General features: G+C 34.7%; 3 protein-coding genes and 1 pseudogene across 8 annotated transcripts; 2 read left to right on the top strand and 2 right to left on the bottom strand.

Annotated features, from left to right (window-relative positions):
• Window positions 1-3,822: 3,822 nt before the first annotated feature.
• Window positions 3,823-8,988, top strand: LOC105950246 (binding protein). Its single transcript, XM_012973597.2, has 9 exons — window positions 3,823-3,979; window positions 5,439-5,553; window positions 5,699-5,827; window positions 6,078-6,193; window positions 6,490-6,571; window positions 7,613-7,672; window positions 7,781-7,888; window positions 8,036-8,081; window positions 8,503-8,988. Exons 2-9 carry the CDS (start codon window positions 5,476-5,478, stop codon window positions 8,706-8,708), a joined length of 825 nt encoding a protein of 274 aa, XP_012829051.1. The 5' UTR covers window positions 3,823-3,979; window positions 5,439-5,475; the 3' UTR covers window positions 8,709-8,988.
• Window positions 8,960-10,237, bottom strand: LOC105950120 (rho GDP-dissociation inhibitor 1-like; annotated as a pseudogene). The gene is made up of 3 exons (XR_016029672.1): window positions 9,717-10,237; window positions 9,329-9,453; window positions 8,960-9,177 (listed from the first exon to the last, which is right to left on the bottom strand). The product of XR_016029672.1 is annotated as a rho GDP-dissociation inhibitor 1-like (transcript).
• Window positions 10,238-11,625: 1,388 nt separating this feature from the next.
• Window positions 11,626-16,635, top strand: LOC105950187 (ATP citrate lyase (ACL) family protein). Its single transcript, XM_012973520.2, has 12 exons — window positions 11,626-11,972; window positions 12,231-12,341; window positions 12,469-12,580; window positions 12,764-12,828; window positions 13,542-13,619; window positions 14,726-14,800; window positions 14,908-15,060; window positions 15,155-15,289; window positions 15,376-15,540; window positions 15,731-15,853; window positions 16,179-16,250; window positions 16,339-16,635. The coding sequence occupies exons 1-12, from the start codon at window positions 11,871-11,873 to the stop codon at window positions 16,414-16,416; spliced, it is 1,269 nt and encodes a 422-aa protein (XP_012828974.1). The 5' UTR covers window positions 11,626-11,870; the 3' UTR covers window positions 16,417-16,635.
• Window positions 16,636-16,924: 289 nt separating this feature from the next.
• On the bottom strand, window positions 16,925-22,196 carry LOC105950186 (phytochelatin synthase 1 (PCS1)). 5 transcript variants are annotated; one of them, XM_012973519.2, is made up of 9 exons: window positions 21,927-22,196; window positions 21,319-21,475; window positions 20,306-20,544; window positions 19,388-19,551; window positions 18,854-18,905; window positions 18,365-18,592; window positions 17,758-18,261; window positions 17,573-17,642; window positions 16,925-17,411 (listed from the first exon to the last, which is right to left on the bottom strand). In XM_012973519.2, the coding sequence occupies exons 1-9, from the start codon at window positions 21,999-22,001 to the stop codon at window positions 17,401-17,403; spliced, it is 1,500 nt and encodes a 499-aa protein (XP_012828973.1). In that variant the 5' UTR covers window positions 22,002-22,196; the 3' UTR covers window positions 16,925-17,400. The 5 variants fall into 5 exon arrangements, with proteins under 5 accessions (XP_012828973.1, XP_012828971.1, XP_088670764.1 ...); XM_012973517.2 differs by having other exon boundaries at window positions 17,589-17,642; XM_088814638.1 differs by having other exon boundaries at window positions 17,266-17,476.
• Window positions 22,197-22,527: the final 331 nt, after the last annotated feature.

Below are 22,527 nucleotides of genomic sequence, written 5' to 3'. Positions count from 1 at the left end.
TTTAGCCAATATTTTAGATAAAACATAGAAATTGACTAACCTATCAAACATTCCGCTGTAGCACTTGGCAAATATCCCAATCTATCGAGCGTTGATATTCCGGGTTCGAATCCCGGCAGCGGAAATCTATTTTTAGTTTTTATGCATTTAATATTGAAATTTTATATAAGAGGTTTTGGAACTTTGCGGATCAGTTTAAAGTTAAAATAGTCATAGTATATTCATCAAAAAAATTAATAAGAGCAACTCCAATGGCAGATATTAAAATGAAGCATTAAATATTTATTTGATGTTTGATATAATACTTTGATACATTTTAAACAAAAATTCACTCCAACCACAATTATCAAATATATTATCAAATTTTTAGTATATGAATAATTATATTTTTAAATGTCATGTGTCAAATAGTTATAGGTTAATTGGGTGGTTATATTTTTGAGCCCTCATTTTTCAGCGAGTATTTTTGCACCTCGGGGTAGTTAAGTATCAAAATAATTCTCACTTTAATGCCTTCATTGGAGAAGGATTTTTTTAATTTTAGAGCATCAAAGTGGTAGTTTTTTAGTTTGATATGAAGTTGCTCTAATCATAATATATTTTTCAGTTTTCAAATACTTATTATCTTATCTCTCCAAAATTCCAAATGTGATTGTTTGCTAATGATTCATAGTACGGACACGAAAACGGTGATACGGGAAAATGGCATGTCCTGAAAATGTAGATACATGAATTTTACCATCATAGAGATCGGACCACAAAGGACCACCGAGCCTCTCACCTGGAGCTCATCGAGCCGCCGCGCACCAAGCCTCTAACAAAGGGATACCATTGTTGGGTCACGCCAGGCTAGCATAAACTCCACATTGGTATAATATTGTCCAATTTGGGTCGGGCCAAATTAGTTTTGCTCTTGGATTTTCCCAAAAGGTCTCACACCAATGGAGGTGTTATCCTCTCCTTATAAACCATTGATCTTTCCCATATTAAACCGATGTGGGACATTGTTTGCACTTCAACATACGATTCATCATGTTTCAGTTATATAAAAAGTATTACGAGAAAGTTTAATGTAATAGGAGATTTTTTTAGCAATTTAAAATAATATATTTTTAATAAGAACTCCATATATTTTTGCTATAGTGCAACTCTGAGTATTTATTTCGGAAAAGAGAAAGAAAAATGAACAATGTAAAATATAAAATGGAAAAATATAGTTTTCATTCTTCAAATTTGTATCGATTTCACATTTAATCCCCCATGTTCATAGAAAACATATTTGGTTCCTCGTATTTTAAAAATTGGGTAAATTACACCTACACTTATGAGATATATTAAAATAACTTTAAGGTCCATCTAGTACCGGTAATTACAATTACCCCTTAAAACATTGTTAGAAACTCTAGCGGAATAATGCATTGGATAATTTATTCCGTAAGGGTTCTAACGAACTATTAATTTCAGGCAGTGTTGAAGACAATATAGAGTTAGGGGCTGTCATGACTCTCCTAAATATTTCTTAAATTCTTATTATTTTATATAAGATTAATAATTTTCGTCTATGGTAGCATTAACGGCCCCACGGAAAAAAAACAAATATAGTTCCTATCGGTCCCCAGGACATGAAATCTTGGCTTCGGTAATTGTTTCAGGGGTGTGGCTGCAATTACCAATATCACATGGACCTTAAAGTTATTTTAATATACCTCAGGGGTATAGGTGTAATTTATCTTTCAAAAATTCAACAATTTTAATCATTTCCGTCATTTTTTCGTAAGTGCTAACGGAATCAAACATGTCCTCATTACTGCCTTGACTGGGCTAACGTCGAAAATTACTAAAAGTGCATAATTATTAAAATATAAGGGAGCAAATATAAAATTAGTACAAACTTAAAGAAATGAAGTCTGTAATTTTACCAATACAAAATATACTTGGTATTAAACGGGAAAATTACAGTTTTGGTTCGTATATCTACACCTTTTATGATTTTGGTTCTTAAATTTTTTTTGCCACGAAATTGGTCCTCAAATAACAAGTTTTTTTACACTTTTAGTCCACCGTTTGATTTTGACATTAGTTTGGATAGAAAAAGCACGTGAACATGCTATTTCAACCCCCTTTTTAAATCTTTTTATGATTTAGCCCCAATTTTATATATTCCTACAATTTTGCACATAAAAAGAAAAAAATGTGAGTACCAATTGGTACTCCTGTTGCGTAAAATGTCCTTAAAATAATTTGCAAAAACCCTATGAGTGTTTCTCACTCTCCTGATTCCTTCTTCGTCTTCTTCTTTCAATACTTTTTGTTCATCTCAAATATGAGTTTTTTTTTTCAAGCGACACCCATATTATAGGTCTAACTATAAAAAAGTACCCGTGTTAAAAAATATTAATATTTACCCCTATATTTTTTAGTCCAAGACAATAAAACCCTTATGAGTAGATCGCGTGTTTCACTCACGGCTTGTATGAGTATTTCTTGATTTTTTTTGTTTTTCATGTTTGGATTAAAAAAATATAAGATACAGAAATATATAATATTTTTAAATAAAATATAATGTACCAATTACTAAAATTCCTCCAAGGTTATTTATGTTATTTTACCTTTTTAGTAGATTTATCCAATTTTATTTTCTTTAGACAAAATTGCAAGTAAAAATATGATATTAGGGCTAAATAAATAATACAGGTAAAATGGGGGTTGAAGTGCATTATCACATGCCTCGTGAGTCGTGACTTTTTCCATCCAACTTAACAACATTTTCAAACGGCAAATTGAAAAGGGTTTTTGGCACTTTGCACCCTTGAACTATACCATTTTGGTATTTTGCATCCTTAAATTGCAAAATTGGCAGACTGTACCCTTTAAACATAAATTGTTTGGCATTTTGCACCCCAAATCACTTTTGGCTTAGAAAACTTACCTGCAACTTGTTGGAAACCTTGAAAAATGGATAAATTCATAATTTTCTTATTATTTATCCTTTTTCCCCAATTTGTTAATCACCCTTCCAATATTATTATCTTTCATCCCTTTAATAGAAAGTCATAAAATCTTTTTAGCCATTTCTATCAGTAATAAATTAGTACAAAAGACAAAATATTAATAGTAAATTAACTTTTTTTTCTTTTGAGTTTGTAAAATAATGTAACTGGAAATTTTAGGTCGAGCCCTCAATTTTTTTTTTGAATAGTCAAATGACAAAATAAGACTACTGGAAGGTTTATTTGGTGGCAGAGAGGTTGAGCCTATTAATTTCATGATGGGAGGAATTTTGTGCTCCCATTGAATAGCCTGAATTTGAAAAATGATTAAAAAAATAGCATTACAATGGAGTAAAACTTGATCTTCTAAAGGTGTGTTATCGGACTCTTGTCTATGAATTCCGATCATTCTTGAGTTTTAGTTCAGAATTTACATATTAGGGTAAGAAGAATTTAGGATTTTTTGATTAAAAAGACAAAAGGTAAAAATGGTGGAACGACGATTAAGAATTGGGGGAAGATGGATAGATAATTAGAGAATTACAAATTTGTCCATCTTTCAGGTTTTCAGCAAGTTGCAGGTAATTTTTCTAAGGAAAAAGTGATTTGGGGTGCAAAGTGCCAAACAATTTATGTATAAAGGGTGCAATCTGCCAATTTTATAATTTAAGGGTGCAAAGTGCCAAAAAGTGTAATGCAAGGGTGCAAAGTGCCAAAAATCCGATTGAAAATGTAAAAAAACTGGTTATTTGAGGATCAATTTCATGGCAAAGACCAAAATCGAAAAGATGTATAATATAGGAACCAAAACTGTAATTTTTCCGATTAAACCACACATTTCTCCTCTTCTTCAAAGTGCACGCAATTACCGACACTAACATCTCTCAGGCATCAGCTCTCGGCTCTCTGTTTTACACCCCAAATTTCATCCTCCTGAATCCTCACCGCCAGCTGTTCAGCGGCGGCGGCGGCGGCGGCATATAGTAAAGGTAGGGTCCCAATTTTTTTACTGTGCCATTTTTTTTTATTGTGATCTAAGCTTAGTTTCATTAATAATTTATACGTCTACGTTTTTGCCATTTTCATGATTAATGGAGATAATTCTGTTTCTGCAAATCCTCCCTTCATCTCCATTTTCACTCCTTTTTGTGTTAGAATAAGTAGGATGGTACAAAAATGAAGATATGCTAAAATAATTTATTTTGGTTTATTGTTGATGATACTGGTAAATTAAATGTATCCTGATTCAAAATCAGTATATCAGGTTATTGGTAAAAAAAACTAGTGATGTAATTGGTTTCACTAATTGAGCTATTTTAGTTGGAGAAGCTACTGCATTAGATACTGGAGTTTATACCATTAGATTTAATGTTCGGAATAAGAAATTAGTGATTTTTCTTATAATTGCATTCATATTTATGAAACGTGATATATTTGAACTTTTAAGGTGTCTGCATATGCTGATTTGTGTATGTATATTTTGTTCATTGCGTTTCTGTAGAAGATATAAAAAGTGAGAAAGCTTGTTATATAGTCAGTTTACTGACTTGTTTTCTGCAATTAAGAATGCTGTCATTTAAACCACATGGTGGCTGGAATCAAATATTTACGTTGGGATTATGTGTATGCACTGGTCTGTAATTGGAGTCAACATACAGTATTAGTTCCGTAACTTTATACAAGCAAGTGTTAATATATTGTTCTGAATGATTTGCATGATTCCCAATTAGAAGAATCGGTTGTGACTTGTGTATCAAAAGAGAACCAAGAATAAGGCAGTTTCAGCACGATTGCCGTTGATTCAGTACTTTGATTCCATGTCTAGGAAATAACACTCCCTGAACTTTTTGTGAATTCAACACATGTCCATGGGAAATGTGAAGTAAGCTAATAAAGTCCATGAATGATGTCCTCAACTAGCTAGACCAAACCCATACCTCCTCCTTTCCAATTCTTCCACCTTTTTTCTCTGTTATTCTTAGATTTCAACGGTAAAATTCCTGTCGAAAATTATCGCATACTTTTTGGATTCTCAGTTTCTTGGATTCGAGTTCAATCGCCATAAAATCCGAATTATGTTGCTATTCAATTTTTTGATGTACAAGCTGTGTGGTAGTTCTAAAATTGTCAATTAATTGAAGGAAGTTAGCTGTGTGCAATGTAATGGAAGTGTCGTTTATTTTACCAGATTAGGTCCTTCCAAAATCTAATATTACCATCAAAGAGCAGATATAAGTTTACCCATATCGATCATAATCCAACCTGGTTTGATAGATTTATTACCCAATAATCATGTGCAAATGGAAATTATGTAATCACTTTTGTTGCTTGTGGATTAGCATGTCCATTTTGTTTTCTCTGGATTTATAAACATCAGAAAGGAAGCCTTCTTTATCCACTGCTTCATAGTACAGAAGTAATACATATTTTCATTTTCTTTTGTTTTAGGTGCTTAGGTGTAGTTTCGACACAGATAGGGAGAGAAATGGTAAGAGCATTCTTGCAGAATACAGCTGTTAAGAAAAGCACTGTCGATGCTGCTTTTTCCCAGTTTATTACATGGGTGAGTTCGTTTATTATAGTCCAAATATTATCTTTTTTTTTTTAATTGAAATATGTCCTATTTATATTTCAATACGCTTTCATGACTTTGTTAGATCTTTTTCTTGTTCTGTTCTTACACGCCTTTCCTTTGCTTCCTATCGCAGCGAGGAATGCATAGTAGGAATAAGATGGCAATGGAGTTTGTAGCCAAAGGTTTTAGCACTTTGAAGGAAGTTGATAGAGTTATTGACTATTGCGAACTTAAAGACAAGCGTCTCCTCGGTCCACTTAGGGTAATGTTCATGCTTAAATATGAAAGGAGAAATCAAATATATATTCTTATCCTGTGTGGAAGCATTATTGATTATTCTGTGTTACGTTTATTGAAACGTTTCTTGAAACTAAGATGGGGGCTATTGGATATAATGCTCACCTCATATTTGGTGGGATTGTGGTAGTATATTTAAAAGGAAATCTTGCTTTAGTTGAAACAAATTGAAACCTATTCATCAGGTAACACTTTCTTTTGGTTCATGTTTTCAGAAAGCGAAAGAATTTTTTGAGTTGGCGCTTGAAGCTGACAACTCGAATACTCATGCTAGATATTGGCTATCCAAATTGCATCTCAAGTACCATGTCCCTGGTGCAAATAAAGCTGTGTAAGGAACATGACTGTTTTAACTAGATCTTTGTAGCAGGGTTTAATTGTCACGTACTGTTTCCCCTTACATTGTGTGCGTCTTTGCGTGTATTTTATGTCTCTTTTCTTTTTCATCTTCAACTGATACTATCTTTCATACTTCGCCTTGATTATCTCTCTGTCATCTGCTAAAATATGTTTGCTGGAATATGTTTTTGGACTTTGGTTGTGATTTGGCAGAAATGTATTTTTTTCAGTATTATTCAGTGCTTTTCTGAACTCGATACATTCATCTACGCTTAATTTTCATAACAGTGGGGCTGCTTTGCTAGTGGAAGCTGCTGAGATGGGTGATCCGGAGGCACAGTATGAACTCGGTTGCAACCTAAGAGCTGAGGTTAGACTTTTGTAATAAACCAAAAATATTAACTTCTTAATTGCTGTTGATATTCTTTTTACTAGACTAGTTCTCGAATAAGAGGAGAAGAATAGTGCGGTAAGGGATTTTATGCAGTTTGAAACCACAGCTCCAGTCTAGAAATTAATCAAGGTTCATACCGTATAAGTTCAAGAAACTTAGTGGACCTCTTGCCTTCATTGAATTACCTATGTTTTGCACTACTTTATTGGCTCATGTCTGTTTAAATGAGAGTTTCAATCCAAAATCTTCAATTGAGAGTATAAACTGACGCTAATATATCTTTTGCTGCACAAATAGATATATAAATGATCCCTTGAACGGTATAAGACCATACGCGGTTTCAAAACTATATTATGTATCCATAAATATCCAAATTTGGCAAGATTATCTGGCTAATACATATTATGTCCTATCCAATCCAAAGCTTGTCTTTCTTTCCTACGAGAAGCTCTTGACCTGAAGATAATTGTTTCCCTAGATATGGCCTGTCAATTCAAAACGTTTACGAGTTCTCAAGAAGTTGCCTATATTGAGCTTATAGACTTCTGGTTGCCTGTTTTTCAGATTATGAGGAATATAAATTCTCAGGTTAACCGTCGTAACTTAACCTTTTTTTCCTGTCTGGGAGCTCCAAGATTTCTAAAGTGGCAGGAATTTCATCTGCAATGTTACTTATAGGCTGTGTCCGTGTTTCAACTTTCAAGTATATTGATTAGTCATACTACTTGGTCTATTTTCACACTGCATCATCTTCCCTTTGAATTTCCTAGGACGTATAAAAATGTCACCTGAAGCTTGGTTGTACGGAAAGATACTGAGCTTGGAAAGACGTTAGTGTAAAATCTTTTAAATTAATAATTTGAATATCTTTCCTTAGTAGAAATGTTAACTTTATTCGCAACTACAGTTGAGGGTATAAAATTTCATGACCATACTAACATTTGTGTTCCGTTCTTTATCTCGATCGGAAGAGATGAATTTGTCTTCTCTTGATATTTTTGTTTTATATATTTTCAGAATGGTTATGTGCAATCTGATCAGCAAGCATTCTATTATCTGGAGAAGGCAGTTGACCAGGTAATCTATTCTGTACAAGATATGCATAGAAGAACGTGTTTTCATGCATTCTTACTGTCTTGTTGGGACAAATGTTGTGAAACCTTAACAGAACTATTCATGTTCTAGTTGCATCCCGGTGCTCTCTACCTCTTAGGAGCGGTATATTTGACCGGGGAATGTGTGAACAAAGATATTCCCTCTGCAATATGGTGTTTCCATAGGGCATCTGAGAAGGTAAGCCTGTGATTTATCGAAATTTCACTGCTTTTCGTTTTCAAGAAACAAGGTTACGTTTTTTGACTGATTCTTTTGGAACTAAGAGTTATTTTTATATTGAGAAACTCTGCGTTAAATTTACTTCCTCGCCTTGATTTCATGCAGGGCCATGCAGGTGCTGCCATAGCTTATGGATCTCTGCTTCTTAAAGGTTAGTTTTTTTTTGTTTCCCATGGAAGACTGTGATCCGTTGTTTTCAATATTTTCGGGCAATTTGGAAGTTTATATATGTTGGTTTAGGAATTTTAGTGATGGCTTGTTAGTTATAAATATGATTGCACCTTATCCTATCGCGGGCAAAATTTGGCGAAAGGAGTCGAACTATTTTGGATCTTTTGGTTTGTGATTGTTACTTCCTACAAATTGGGGCCGACGTGGATAAATCTTGATGTAGAATCGTATATATATATATATATATATATATATATATATATATATATATATATATATATATATGTGTGTGTGTGTGTGTGTGTGTGTGTGTGTGTGTGTGTGTGTGTGGCTCATAATCATTGTTAAGGTTCCTTGTTCACTCATCAGTTTTTTAACATTTCCATTATAAATTGTCTTAGGTGTTGAACTTCCAGAATCATTAACCAAATTCAATCAGAAAGCATTTCCGAAGAGAAAATCGAGGAAGAACATTGAAAGCCCGGAGTACACCCCAATTGAGCTGGCAAGAGAACAGTTTGAAATTGCTGCCACTGCAGGTTGCAACCTTGGATTGAAATGGTTGAAAAGACTCGAAGAGGAAGAGGAAGCGCTTTTGACTTCTTAATTCAGTGAGTGACTTGGTAAATTTTGACGATCGTATTTTGCATAGCAAACACTCTAGTTCATCATATAATATAATCTTATTCAACACAAATTAATCGGTGTAATTTCACAGTTTCCCTTGAGATTTACGATAAGTTGTTCAGCTCATACGTGTATTACTTGGCTGATATCATATTCTTGTATCTCTTCAAAGAATACGGGGACGATGGAAACCTTGCCCACAGTAGTAATTCATATTCTAAAGCTAGCACGTGAATAAATCCATATATTTCAGTTTTAAAGATCGACCGATGTCTCATGCATAAAACAAGCAACGGATACATTTAGAAGAAAATAAACTGTTCCTTTCCTTCGCATGTAAAAACATATGGAGAAACAACTACTAAGTATGTGAGAGTAGGCTAGCGTCTCTTTCGTATCTCGAACGAGTAATTTAGCTCCATGTGGCGCTTTTTGTCATCGTCCTCTAACTGCGCAAGTGACATTAACACAAACTAAAACAACGATAGGATTGGACTAATTATTAATAATTCATTTCTCCATTTAGAACAAACGAATACTACGTTTCCATTTAAAGCGAACAAATAAAAAATAAATCAATTAAACGCAAAAAATAAACACCTTTAGTATAGCTGTGTAGACACTTCGTGCAAGCACCCCAGACGGAGCGGTCTCTTCCTCTAAGGTGTGTACATACGGTTCTCGTTGAGGAACAAAAGTTCCTAACATCCCTCTGTTTTGATCGACTGCAATCCCAAACCAAATGAAAGTGTGATGGGAAAAAAGAAAATGTGAACCTTGTTCGACTTATTAATTGGTCATACTAGACAATAATCGTTAAGCACCGCCACAAACTCTCATCATCAGTCATGGTTTCCTTTAACATAAGAACGAACACATGTTTACATCATCAAACATTTCTTGAAATACGTCGTAACAAAATTTCGACGACTAGAATCATCAATGTTTTCATTTCTTATAAACAAAATTCGAAAATTGGATTACAAACCTTGAATCCCGCCCTTCCAAACAGTATTCGTGTAAGCCAAGCCAGAAACGATGTTATGAAGAACGGAGAATGTTAGCTTGAGCCGATACTCAGAGCCCTCTTGGAGAGCGAAAAGTATGTGCTTGCTCTGAGAGTCTTCGTTAATAGGAAAGGGAGTACTAATTTACCCAAAATCAGACGAAACTATTCCGATCGTGTGGAACTTAACTTCCGGCTCCATTTGACCTTGTAATACAAACTTCGGACATGTCTTGCTAGGATTTGGAATAAAGACAATTACAAACACACGGTGTGTATAACCTACAAAAGTCATCCACGCAATCATTATCTCCTGTATATTTGTCCAACTCTTTAGCAATTTTGTTATGTTCGGAGCCTGAGATTGCTCCACTACATAGGTGACTAATAGTGGACGAAGATTCATTCATCAAATTTATGTCAACATAGTGCCCCTCGTGGTGCAATTCCAGCATTATCTAAAACTCCTCCGAGAAAATGAGACCCGTACTATGTTTTTTTAATCTTCCCCAAATACGAACTCGTTTGATTCTTGAAGATATCTTTTCAACAGATATTACACCTTGGTAAACTATGACCCAATTTTGGCATGTTAAGGAAGTACTTAAACATATTTGACTTTAGGGCATTAAACTGCAGAGCCCCCATCTTTTGCTTAATAGAATGCATTACTTTTGTGAAGCAATATGGCGAGAATCGAGTATTTAGAAGTTTCCTTCTTGGGTTCCATCTCTGCAGCAAGTGCCAGCAACAAACAAAACACGATGTTGTCTTCGTTCGTATATGATTTTAGTTAACAACAACGCGATAGTAAAGAATCAGTAAAAGTATTGTACTCTACACACATTAAAAATATCAAATAACACTCATACTATTAGAACAACTTGCAAAATTATACAGTGCTATGTAAATGCATTCATTACGGCCAAAAAATATAAACACTCATACTCTAGAAATGAAATATTGAATGAACCAGAACAAATAAATCTCTACCAACATACCAAATTGTTGAAATACAGTACCCCACTGCAAAATTCCTTCAAATCGTGCGAATTGAAGAAAAAAAAGGAATTATCAAACTCCAACAACGAAAGAATAAATTTTACTGTAATGTTAGGTTTTAAAATTGTGGTCTAACTAATTTTCAACAAGTTTAAAATTTGTTAAGAACAAGAAATCGAACCTTAAAAATAGGGTACGCAATAGAAACAAATATAAAGTTGCTATCGCGAGAATACAGAACGTTGTGACTTATAGTGATTTCAAAACAAAAGAATACAAATATAAAGTTGTTGATGTCCGAAAATATTGTCAAACACGTTTTTTCAAAAATGTTTGTTCGAACCATCTTTGGAAAACTTTGTTTCACGAAAAAAACATTGAAAATCGTTTTGAGGGAAATAAGTAAATAAGTATTGCAACGTGTTTCGTTAGAGCACATTTTTATGACTAGTAACGTTTTTTTAATGAAAATGAAGTGTAGTCATAATCTGATATAAAGTTAAGGTCATTCAAGACATTTTAGGGCATGCATGGAGCTAACTGTAAACGAAACTTAAAAAAGGGGAGTTCAATGTCTAAAGTATCGTATTGGGGACTGAACCGTGTATGAAACTAGCAAAAGAGATTTACGCTTTAAAACCCCTAAATAAACAAAAATGTCAAATAACACTTACTCTTGTCGTTTGAACTTTGTGCACATTACCCACTTGTACTTTTAATATAGCAATATAAGCACATAACCTCCTTCTACTATCAAAAAAAAATTATTCCTAATGATCATGATTATTTACCAAATGAAATACCATAGAGGGGGTTATGTGCTTATATTAAAAGTACAAAGGAATCATGTGCAAAAAGCTCAAATCATGTGGGGTTAAATGCAATTTACACTAAATAAAAAGAGGACAAAATCAGCAGAAAAGAAAAGGATAAAATAGTAAAACCATCACATCTATGGAAGTGGAAAATAAGGTTTGAAAAGTAGAAAAACAAAAATTGAAGCGTAATTAGGGTCTGCTCTTTCTTCTCCGACGTTGCTCACTCTCTTTCCTCCGGCGCATCCGCTTTTACCGCTCTCTGCCTACAGTTTTTATCGCAGTTCGATCTAGGTCAAAAGGATTCTGAAGAAAGAAAATGGTGAGAGGATTGCTGGGAAAGCTCGCCGGTCGCTCTCTTTCCGTCGCCGGAAAATGGCAGCAGCAACAGCTCCGCCGCCTCAACATCCACGAGTATCAGGTATTCGATCATACACATGAATATTTTGAGGCATATATACGCGTGTGGGTCGTGTATCCTAAGCAACCTTAGAATCATATCTTACATTTGCATATTTTGATTCCGCAGTGGATTCTATTCAAAATTGTAATCTGATCTAATTCATTTATTTGTTTTACTCCAGATCATTTTATAAATGTGATAATTTAAAAAAAAAAAAAAAATTGGATGAGAATTGCTTCTAATTCAACACATGTGTAAACTGTCTATTAATGCAAGGGGGCTGAATTAATGGGCAAGCATGGAATCAATGTTCCAAGAGGTGTGGTTGTTGGTTCTCTTGATGAAGTCAAGAAGGCGTTGCAAGATCAATTCGTCAACCAGAGTGAGGTAATAATTCAGGCAAAACATTCGTAATATGTAGTTAATTTGTTAATTTTTTTTTTTTTTAAGAAAGTTAATTTGTTATTAGAATTTCTTTTTGGTGGGGCAAAGACTTAGGATTCTCATGATGCAGGTGGTGGTGAAGTCACAAATCCTTGCTGGTGGACGAGGGCTTGGTACGTTCAAGACTGGTCTCCAAGGCGGTGTACACATTGTGAAGGCTGATCAGGTTGAGGATATAGCTGGTACGATTGGCAACCTTATGCATTTTCATAATGATGCATTTAAGAACCTGGTTTTTACTTGAAATATGTAATGGCTTGTGGACGGGAGAAGAATTTTAACTCAACGGCAGCGCATTTTTTTCTCATTTTTTTATCCGTGAAAGAACTGATGTAATTTTTAATGTTTTATTTTTGTTGTTACAGGTAAAATGCTTGGACAGATACTTGTTACCAAACAAACTGGGCCCCAAGGAAAAGTTGTCAGCAAGGTTTGGAATTGATTATTTATTATGTTTGCAACAAATAGGCTTAGACAGTCTTGCCCGACATGCAAAATCATCATATTAGTGGGATGGCAATCACTTGTGCTCCACATATGTATTTCATGCTGAGATGTGATTTTAAATCCCCTATTGGTGTTTGATGTTCTTCTCATCATTAAATATGAGGATTGGCTTACATTACTGTGAATATAAATGATTGTAGTTCAAGTTCCTTCACTAATAATGGCAAATTTTCTTTCCTGTTAATTATTGTATCTACTTTGAACTAGTATTTTGATCTTCTTCAAGAACAAAAGAGGAACAAATTGTCGAAAGAATTATGGTAGTTAAGACTTTTTAACTGAGTAACCATACTTGAAATTAAGTCACTTTTGCTATTACTTTTTCCTCCTAAGACTTGCTGATATGTTAGTGTATGTAAAGATTACCGTCTCTAAAATGTTTTAAATAGGTGCCTTTAGCAACTAGACTTGTATGCTTCCAATACATGTTAAACATAAATTCGCTAGCCCCATCTCCCATAAGTTATTGGATCCATTTTCTGCTTAGTGCTTGGATAATATTTGATATTTATTCGTAAAATATGTGAGACAAGTAAATCGTTTGGCGTTGTTGCATATATTCTTTGTTTCTCATATCCTTTGTGTCATGTTCTAGCGCTTCATTGTATTGATAGGTTCATGGTATTATGGTTGCAGGTTTATTTGTGTGAGAAGATGTCGCTTGTCAATGAGATGTACTTTGCAATTACTCTTGATCGCAAATCTGCTGGTCCTGTAAGTTCCTAAAGATTATTAACTAATGTGCATTCTACAGAATTTTGATAGTTGACCAAAGTTTTCATTTTATTTGAATTCAAATGTGGCATGTATCATGAGCATATATGGCTTGCGCTATTTGATGAATTTTGTCTAGAATCGCTCATTACTTGTATCATGGCCGATATGGTGACTGTATCTGATTTGCTATCCCATCATGTAGCCTCAGATAATTCTGCTGTGTATTGTTAACATTTATCTTGTGTGAAATTATTGTGTTTTCATTTAACTTATACCAAGTGAACAATGCAAGAATTACGTATTCAATAATTGGATCATGTTTTTTCTTGAAATAATCACATTGCAGCCTTTCGTCTTTACATGAACTAGTAAGATTTATCTGACACAAATTTGCCTATGTTTTCCTTAGTATAACAAAATTCCTTAAACATGGACTTATTTATTGGGAGACCTTTTTTTATAAATGACTTTAATGGTGACCTTTCTTGAAGCTGTTTGATGTTTGACCATGATTCTACAGTTGCAAAAGAAATAAAAAAAAACACATACGAGGCTTTTCCAATGTTTTGCTCTTCTATGATGAATTTGCAGAATAAGCCCTGACTAATGAATTGCGATAAGAGCTATTTATGGCATATATATGCAACTGATTAAGTTTTGCTATGTTTCCAATGTACTGATTTATGATGTGCTATATGGAGTTCTTTGTCTGATGTGATTCTTTTAGTAAGTCGAGACCAAAACCTATCTACTTCGCCTGGCTGAAAAGATTGTTATCATGACTCACTAGACAGGATTTTTGCCAAACAGAATTGGGCCATAAAATTAGTTATCTTGAAAATTGATGGCACGTGGATTCATGTAAATTAAATTATTAAACCTTTCCTCATAATATTTGTGTTTGAATAGTGCTTTGCAGTCAGTCACTGGGTAAAGTATAAGATAATAAGTTGCCAATCAAAGTCCCTACATATTAGTAATTTGCGGAATATCATCATCTATTACTAAGCTACCATGAGCTTTTGCAACAGAATTGGATCTATGCATTTATTAATGAATGTATCTTTTCTGCTGGCACTTAATTTACTTCGAACATTTTGCAGCTTATCATTGCTTGTAAAACTGGAGGAACCAGTATTGAAGATCTTGCTGAGAAACACCCAGAATTGATTGTAAAGGTAACAATTTTTATATGCTGATAGCCTGATATCTTGCTTTTGATGCTGGAAACTTTCTTTCGGAATCTGATTCAGGGTTCAAATATTTCATTGTTTCCTGAGCCCAGGTACCTATTGATGTTTTTACTGGGATTACCGATGAGGATGCTGCCAAGGTAGTTGATGGGTTGTCTCCTAAGGTGGCTGATAGAAATTCTTGCATGGAACAAGTGAAGAAATTATATGAACTTTTCTGCAAATGTGACTGCACAATGTTGGAGGTGATTGCGTGATTAGTTTACAGGTTTCTACAATTAAAATCCACCTCTGCATAAACTCTTATTGCATCTTACTATGGTTTTAATGTTTTTACAGATCAATCCAATTGCTGAGACATCTGATAATCAGTTGGTAGCAGCTGATGCAAAGTTCAACTTTGATGACAATGCTGCATTCCGGCAAAAAGAAATATTTGCTCTTCGGGATCCAACACAAGAAGATCCTCGTGAGGTAAATGGCCATTGATATACTTGAGTTCCAAATTGATATATCAAGTGTTTACTTCTTTTAATATTGCATTTTCTAAACATTTTCAGGTTACTGCAGCAAAGGCCGACTTAAACTATATTGGTTTAGATGGAGAAATTGGTTGTATGGTGAATGGTGCTGGATTGGCCATGGCTACGATGGATATAATTAAGTTACATGGAGGAACTCCGGCCAATTTTCTTGATGTTGGTGGAAATGCTTCTGAAGGCCAGGTAACTCTTGACTTTTGTTTTTCTTCATGATGTTGTCGCGTTATGGTTGACATCTATGGTTTAATACACTACTCTCGTTATCATGAGAGTATAGATAACTTCTTTATTACAACAGAGCTTCATGCTTGCCTTCTCTATCGTTTATGTTGGAGTATTTGTTGTGTTTATACGTAGCTGAATATGGTTACAGGTTGTGGAGGCTTTCAAGATTTTGACTTCAGATGAGAAAGTGAAGGCTATTCTTGTGAATATTTTTGGTGGAATAATGAAGTGTGATGTAATAGCCGCTGGGATTGTTAATGCTGCTAAACAGGTATGCGATGTCTGCATTGATTGGGGTTTATTGAGCGTTTTTTCTTCTTCCTTTATTATAAAAATGTGACTCCACTTCCCATGCACAGCCAATTCTTCATTAAATTCGAGTTATTCTCTCATTTTAATGTTACAAGTTTCTGTAAAATCTAAACCATGACAGTGAAGCTAAAAATTATGATGCACAACTTTGTCCACATATTTTCCTTCTTTCTTCCTCTCCTTTTCGTTTTTTTATTATTAACTAACAGTTACTGAAATATTCGTAGTTTCTGCATTTGATAAGAGCCTGCCCTAATTAAAACTTTATTGGACTCGTGTTTAAGGTTCAACTCAAAGTACCTGTGGTTGTTCGTCTTGAAGGCACAAACGTTGACCAAGGAAAGAGGATTCTGAAGGTGAATCTGAATTTCAGAGGAAAATTTTATTTGATATCTAATCTTATAACAAGGTGATAAATCGTTCGGAATTTTTTGGTGATAACAGGAAAGTGGTTTGACGTTGATTACTGCTGAAGATCTGGATGATGCAGCTGAGAAAGCAGTTAAAGCCTCAGCTAGCTAAACATGTTATCGTCTATTTTTGGTCTAAACTGCCTTTCGGCCAATCCTTTTTCCCCTTGATTTTATTTTTTGGGATAAAGTCTCATTTGTTTATCGTCAGTTGAGACGCAAAGTTAGAGAGTTTCAGCAGAAAGAAGCTGATAATCTCCATTGTTACATGGAGAAAATTTAAATTGTTCTTGATTTCATATAAAGAAAACAATCTCAACTTTTGTTTCAATCAGCCTCCATTCATTCATGGAGAATACTTCATTAAATTGTTGGTTTAGAGTCGTACAGCATTTTGGTTTCGTTCGAGTTCGCCTTCTATCCCCATGGGCAATTTATGGTTTTTATACTCGGTGAACTTCAGTGAATTATATCATGTGTATGAATCCATCATATTTTTCTCCACACATGCATTTATGTACATGTGTGTGTGTGTGTTTGTGTGTAAACGAAATGTAGAAAACTACCCAACAATGGGTCATCAAGTATAGCTAGCATCTAGAAGATGTAAATAAATACAATTTTCGCAAGTTTAAAGTCTTATTGATTACCATAAAAAAGGGGCAAAAGTTTCCACTCGCAATGATGTACTCAACTAATCAATATAAACAACATATTTGAGGACCAAGAATCATGTATGTGTATTGTATATACTAACACCCCACCACACCCCCCACCCCTCGACTCAAGAAGTCGAAATTAAATTATTAATTTCGAACAGCGTGGTATCCTTAAGCACATACTCTGCTTGTTATATAATGCACTTCTCGGACATGCAATCATAGAACTGCTTTTCGGATATGCAATCCTAGAATTGTTTTCCTTACAAGGTCCGATGATTCCCGGAGAGAAGACTCCACGGTGAGGCAATGACAGTACGTTGATAGAACAAGAAGTTATTACACGAGAATTTTTCGAATTCTGTTTTGAATAGGAACTCAATCGCTGGAAGAACATTCCTTCATTGTTCGGAAAAGTCTTGCCTAAGGAAATGACTTCATGTGAAACCTATAACATGGAAAGGAAATGTTTTGCTCTGTGTCGCCTTAAAAAATGTTCTCGTTCATTGAGAACTTGTATTCCATAAGACATTTATAAAAACTTCGATAAGTACACGACCACAACAGTATTCAACTGAAGGAAAAAAAATAGTTAAATTAGGGGAGCACCTAAATCATCTTCTACCTTGTTATCTTTGCATCTCTTGAGCATAAGTAGTTGGCCTCGCAAATGCAAAATCTGACCACATCCATAAAAAAAAAAAAAAGTAAAAAAACTGAGTTATAATAATCGAGAAAATAAAGTCAACTACGATCATGAAGTTTTGTGAAAATAAATATGCATGCATGCATACCTCTTCCTGAAGTAATGGAGGAAGTGCATCTGTCGAAACTAAGCCAGAAATTGCCTCCAAAACCTTTTCGTCTTTAATACCGGACCATGTCTGTGAGGGCAATGCCAGTAAAAGTGCGGTCAATATGTCATTGCTAGCCGGGTGCATACCGCACGAGCCAGAAATGCAGCAGCTAAGCTCTGTTTGAGATACAGGGACTAACATGTCAACTCCTTGCTCTCCATTACCATTGACCACTGTTCCAGAAACTACTGTAACAGGCTTGTCCCCATTCATAGCTCTATAACATCTCACGCATGTTTCCCTACAGCAAAACCTATCCGACAAGCCAGATTTCCCGGTCAAAATTCCCGCCCCTTGGCAGCATACACTAGCAGCTATATTAGACAAACTATCTCGGTCACCCGATGTTTGTTTAACCTGGCAAACAAATTTTTCTGAAGATAAAATATCAGTCACGTGCTTGTAAAGCCCAGTTTCTTGCACTTGTTTCAACACGTCCTCCTGAAAAATTTCAACAAACACTTTTGGTTGAGAGACAAGAATAGATGTGCACGGAAAATCTAGATTAAAGGTTTTTCTTTTTTTGAGTTTTTTGAGTTTTTACCTTGCTGGTAAGCCTTCCTTTCTCTTCTTCGCTTAAAACTTGATCACCGTCTTCTTTTCTACGAATCTCAGCCACCCACTTGATGAACTCTGCAAAATCAGAGGGCAGGGATGTGAAGACGGCTGATAATACGTTCTCGACATTCTTCATATCGTCTGAACTTAATAGCGTTGGAACGTCGTCCATCAGATATTTTGCAGTTGTGATCCAACTCTCATGTTTGCAGCTCTGTCAAACAGTACCAGGGTGTCAATGAAATGGAGTTGCTGGGTAAAATCAGTTGCACGTGACCAAACACTTAATACCATGTATTTAGAAGCAATAAGATACGGATTAATTGTTCATATGAATGAAAAAAAAGTCAGTGTGACCTTTGCAGTACCTAGACTTAGATAGATCTTTTGTAAAAGACAAAATCTCAAGGGTAGTTTATGTCATTATCCTAATCACTCCCTGTAAAGGAATAAACCATAATAATATTGACCGTACCAGGGTGTAAAGCAAGGCTGGTGCTCTCTGGCGCCTAGACACGAGCATGAACCTGAAAATTACAACGACCATTGTAAATAAAAATTAGGAAGCACGTGCATCTTCAACAACAAAAATATAATGTTTTCTCCACTTCAAAACATTGCCTACACAGATATACAGACGTAAAGATATCTTATTTCAAAATAAGCTTCCAGTAAGATCAAGGCTTACCTCAGCAAAATAAATTACAACACAAGGATATCCTATCATCACAACAGTACATAGAAAGAAGAATTGGCATCACTCATACCAATACATATATTATGGACTTTTAAATAGTCCAGAAAAGCTTGTTATTAGAAAATTATTTACTTTAGAAGCAAATGTTTAGGCATGTCTGTGTATGCAGCTTTGGCCTCTTACAAAGATAAACACAAGGAATTACCGATAAGATGGTGACTTGATTTAATAAATAAAATGAATATAATAATCAGAGGCAATCATAGATAATCACAGAATCAGAGGAGCACAAAGAAATGAAGGTGTACATACCCTCGGTGTAGTCCAGTTGATTCGTCAACAGTATCCATAGCTTCCCAAAGAAGACCAAGCGGAACCCAGTGAGGAGGATATTTAAACCTTGCAACATCTAGAATCAGTGCCATATCCCCTTCGGCATGATATCCACCAATAGGTGAAAAATGACCTGTTCCTGTCTGTTACGTATATCATTCAATTCATCAACACTGGATAAAGGGGGAACCAGAAAGAGATATATCATTTACATAGCTATCAGAAACAGAATGTAGTTTAGAATAGTAAATTCAAACAAAACTCCCAATTTCGAAGATTGACAAATCGAAAGAGGATCAGAAAGTTAGACATCTATGCCAAAAGCATATCAAGTGAGTCAAAATTCAGAAATGAATGCCAAAGGAAAAATAAAAGTTAGAAACTTCATGAATAACCTCATGTTTTCCTGAGAATGAAGCTCTGCAAGATGGTAGAGTGATTACAAATGTTCTCATTGCTGCTTAATTTATTAATCAGAATAAGCTAAACTAACAACTACAAGACGCAGATACGATATGAACCCAAGAGTGTAACACCACATACTAGGATACTTTTTTTCTGTTTTTCATACATCTTTTATCCTCTAAACCAAGCAACGTGTCCTACAACACAGGGAATCGGGAAACACTACCACCTCTATTGATATTTTTAATGGAAAAGTAGAAAAAGTAAATCAAAGGAGAAAAATTCTATGGTGGTTGTTCCATGACATATTCGGTATTCCTTTTAGCAAGATGAAGAGTGGAAACACGAAAAGCTCGAAACACTTCTAGTAGAGTTTTACTTATATCAAACAGATGAATAGACAGATGAATCGTATATCACTGGGACAATCAAAGAAAACACAGTCTTAAAGAAAATGATTGTACGAGCAAGAAAGAAAAAATAGGTCTCAACCTGGTAAAATGTTCCTCTGTTATATGATGAGATCACATGGCAGTCATCTGAAGAGGAACACGCCATGACATATTTCCGGAAATCCTCTATGGTACTCTGATTTGTGCGAAAAGCTTCAACATTAGCTCCAGCACAGTGCGCCAAGCATACAACTTTTCCAAATGGAATACCTTTATCCTTAACCTTTTCCAGAGGCTCACAGCAATCTAACATATTTTCATCAAACCATCTCCAAGGACCTGTATTTAATTTCAATAAGCTCGTGATAGAGAAACATAGTTTGGGAAAAACAAAAGTGAATTCCATATTAAGAAGCTCAAAAAATGAAAATAAATTTGGTTACAAAAACTTATTAACAAAATAACGAACTATGCAATACACGACATGCACCAAACCCCTCCTCTGCCCCTACTCCTTTTCCTAGTTTATTGCAAAACCGTCAAACATGTCTAAAAAGGTTGGAGTTTCACATCCTTCTAATCAGAAAATTAAATCTTTGCAGGACGAATTTACTCGTTCAAATAAATTGGAATTCGAAAGGATTTAAGTATTCCATAGTTCTCAACACAAGTAAGATTCACGAAATTAAGAGTTAAATTTTGATGAATGCATGAAAATTGAAACACAAACTTGACTAAAAACAATATACAAATAAACTCTTTTTTACCCCAACTTTGACATTCTTCCGACAATAAATTTCAAAATCTCACAGTCAATGGGCTATTTTGAATTTCACAGTCAAATTGGGATACTAAATCACTACTTCCGACACAACTCACAAATCAACTCAAGTCCTAATTAAAAATTAACGAGATACAAAATAATGAAGGAGATGCAATGAGTAAAGCTAACATAATAAGCTAATGGACATTCCCAGAACTTCACGTTCACACACAAAGAGAACTCTCCAAGGTAGTTTAACATAGTGCTCGGCAATGTCTCTTGAAATATCAATGGAAGTGTTTAAACTACTAGCTAAAGCATTCATAAATGAAAGTGTTAACTTCAATAACCTTTCCATTTTCTACCAGGGTCGATAGCAAGGGCATTCAAAACCATCGAAAGGCTAGCCAAACCGCAGTAAGCAGGCTCAGATTGTGTCTGGAAATAAGAGATCAGCTTGAAAAATCCTTCCATGGTTCCATTGTGAATGGCCTCAGTGAACAGTTTCTGCCGTGTCAGACAACAAAATAAAAACATCAATGAACTGAAAAAAAAAACAGTTTCCATAAACAATTTTAATCTACAACAAGACCCCCCATGCTAAGTGCTAATTATTAATCCGTTTATGCGATGAGCGGCTTAATTTCTCGAGCTAATAGAAATGAATAGTAACAATAACCAATTTCTGCTAACAGAAAACCACGGCATATTAAGTAATCTCAACAATATGATATACAAAGAAGAAACATCTCAAGCAGAATAACTGAATTATTTATTTTAAAAAAATACAGCAGCCAAGAAACTTACTTACCCCCCACGATCCAACCCCTGCCCCCAAAAAAATCAGAAATTTTGAAAATAAAAAATATACCAAAAGCAAATCACCGAAATAATAATAAATAAAGAAGAAGAAGAAGAAGAAGAAGAAGAAGAAGAAGAAGACGATGGGAATAATTACCTTGCCTTCGGAAGAAGCAAAATCAATTGCCGGAGGAGAAGGCAAAATACGCCTGTACAAACCAGCCATCGCCATCGGAGCACACAGTACACACTTTTGTGTGTGCGGGATTGAGTTTCCTCCGATTTGACTTATTCCCCAAGAATTGGGGATTTGATAAACCCGCGTAAATAAATAGTTTCAAAAAAAGAAAGAAAGTGATGAATTGGGGAATTGGAATTTCTTTCTTTAGTTAAATCCTGCAACTTGACTCCTAGTGGATGTTAATTCAAATAAATAATAATAAATAAATAAATAAAAAGGAAAATCCTAGTGGATGTCGACATGTCGTTGTAATTACGAGGGGACCACTGAGGGTAGATGTGTAATTCACTTTTCGTGGTCAATTGGTTTGTGGGTCAGAACTCGGAAAATATTACTATAAATGGAATCTTTTCATGTTTTTTAACAGATACTCCCTCCGTTCCATATTAACTGTCGTTTTTGGCTTTGCACAAGTATTAAGAAACTTAATAAATGTGTCTTGATTTTAGGTAAAATACATTAGAAAGACTAAAATAACCTTGATTATTTAATGATGTGATAGGAGAGAGTTAATATT

This window comes from Erythranthe guttata, chromosome 14, assembly GCF_056151865.1.
Source record: "Erythranthe guttata isolate IM_541 chromosome 14, IM_541, whole genome shotgun sequence".
Lineage (NCBI taxonomy): Eukaryota > Viridiplantae > Streptophyta > Magnoliopsida > Lamiales > Phrymaceae > Erythranthe > Erythranthe guttata.
Note: the sequence above shows the minus strand (reverse complement) of the source record. Positions and strands in the feature narration are given on the sequence as shown.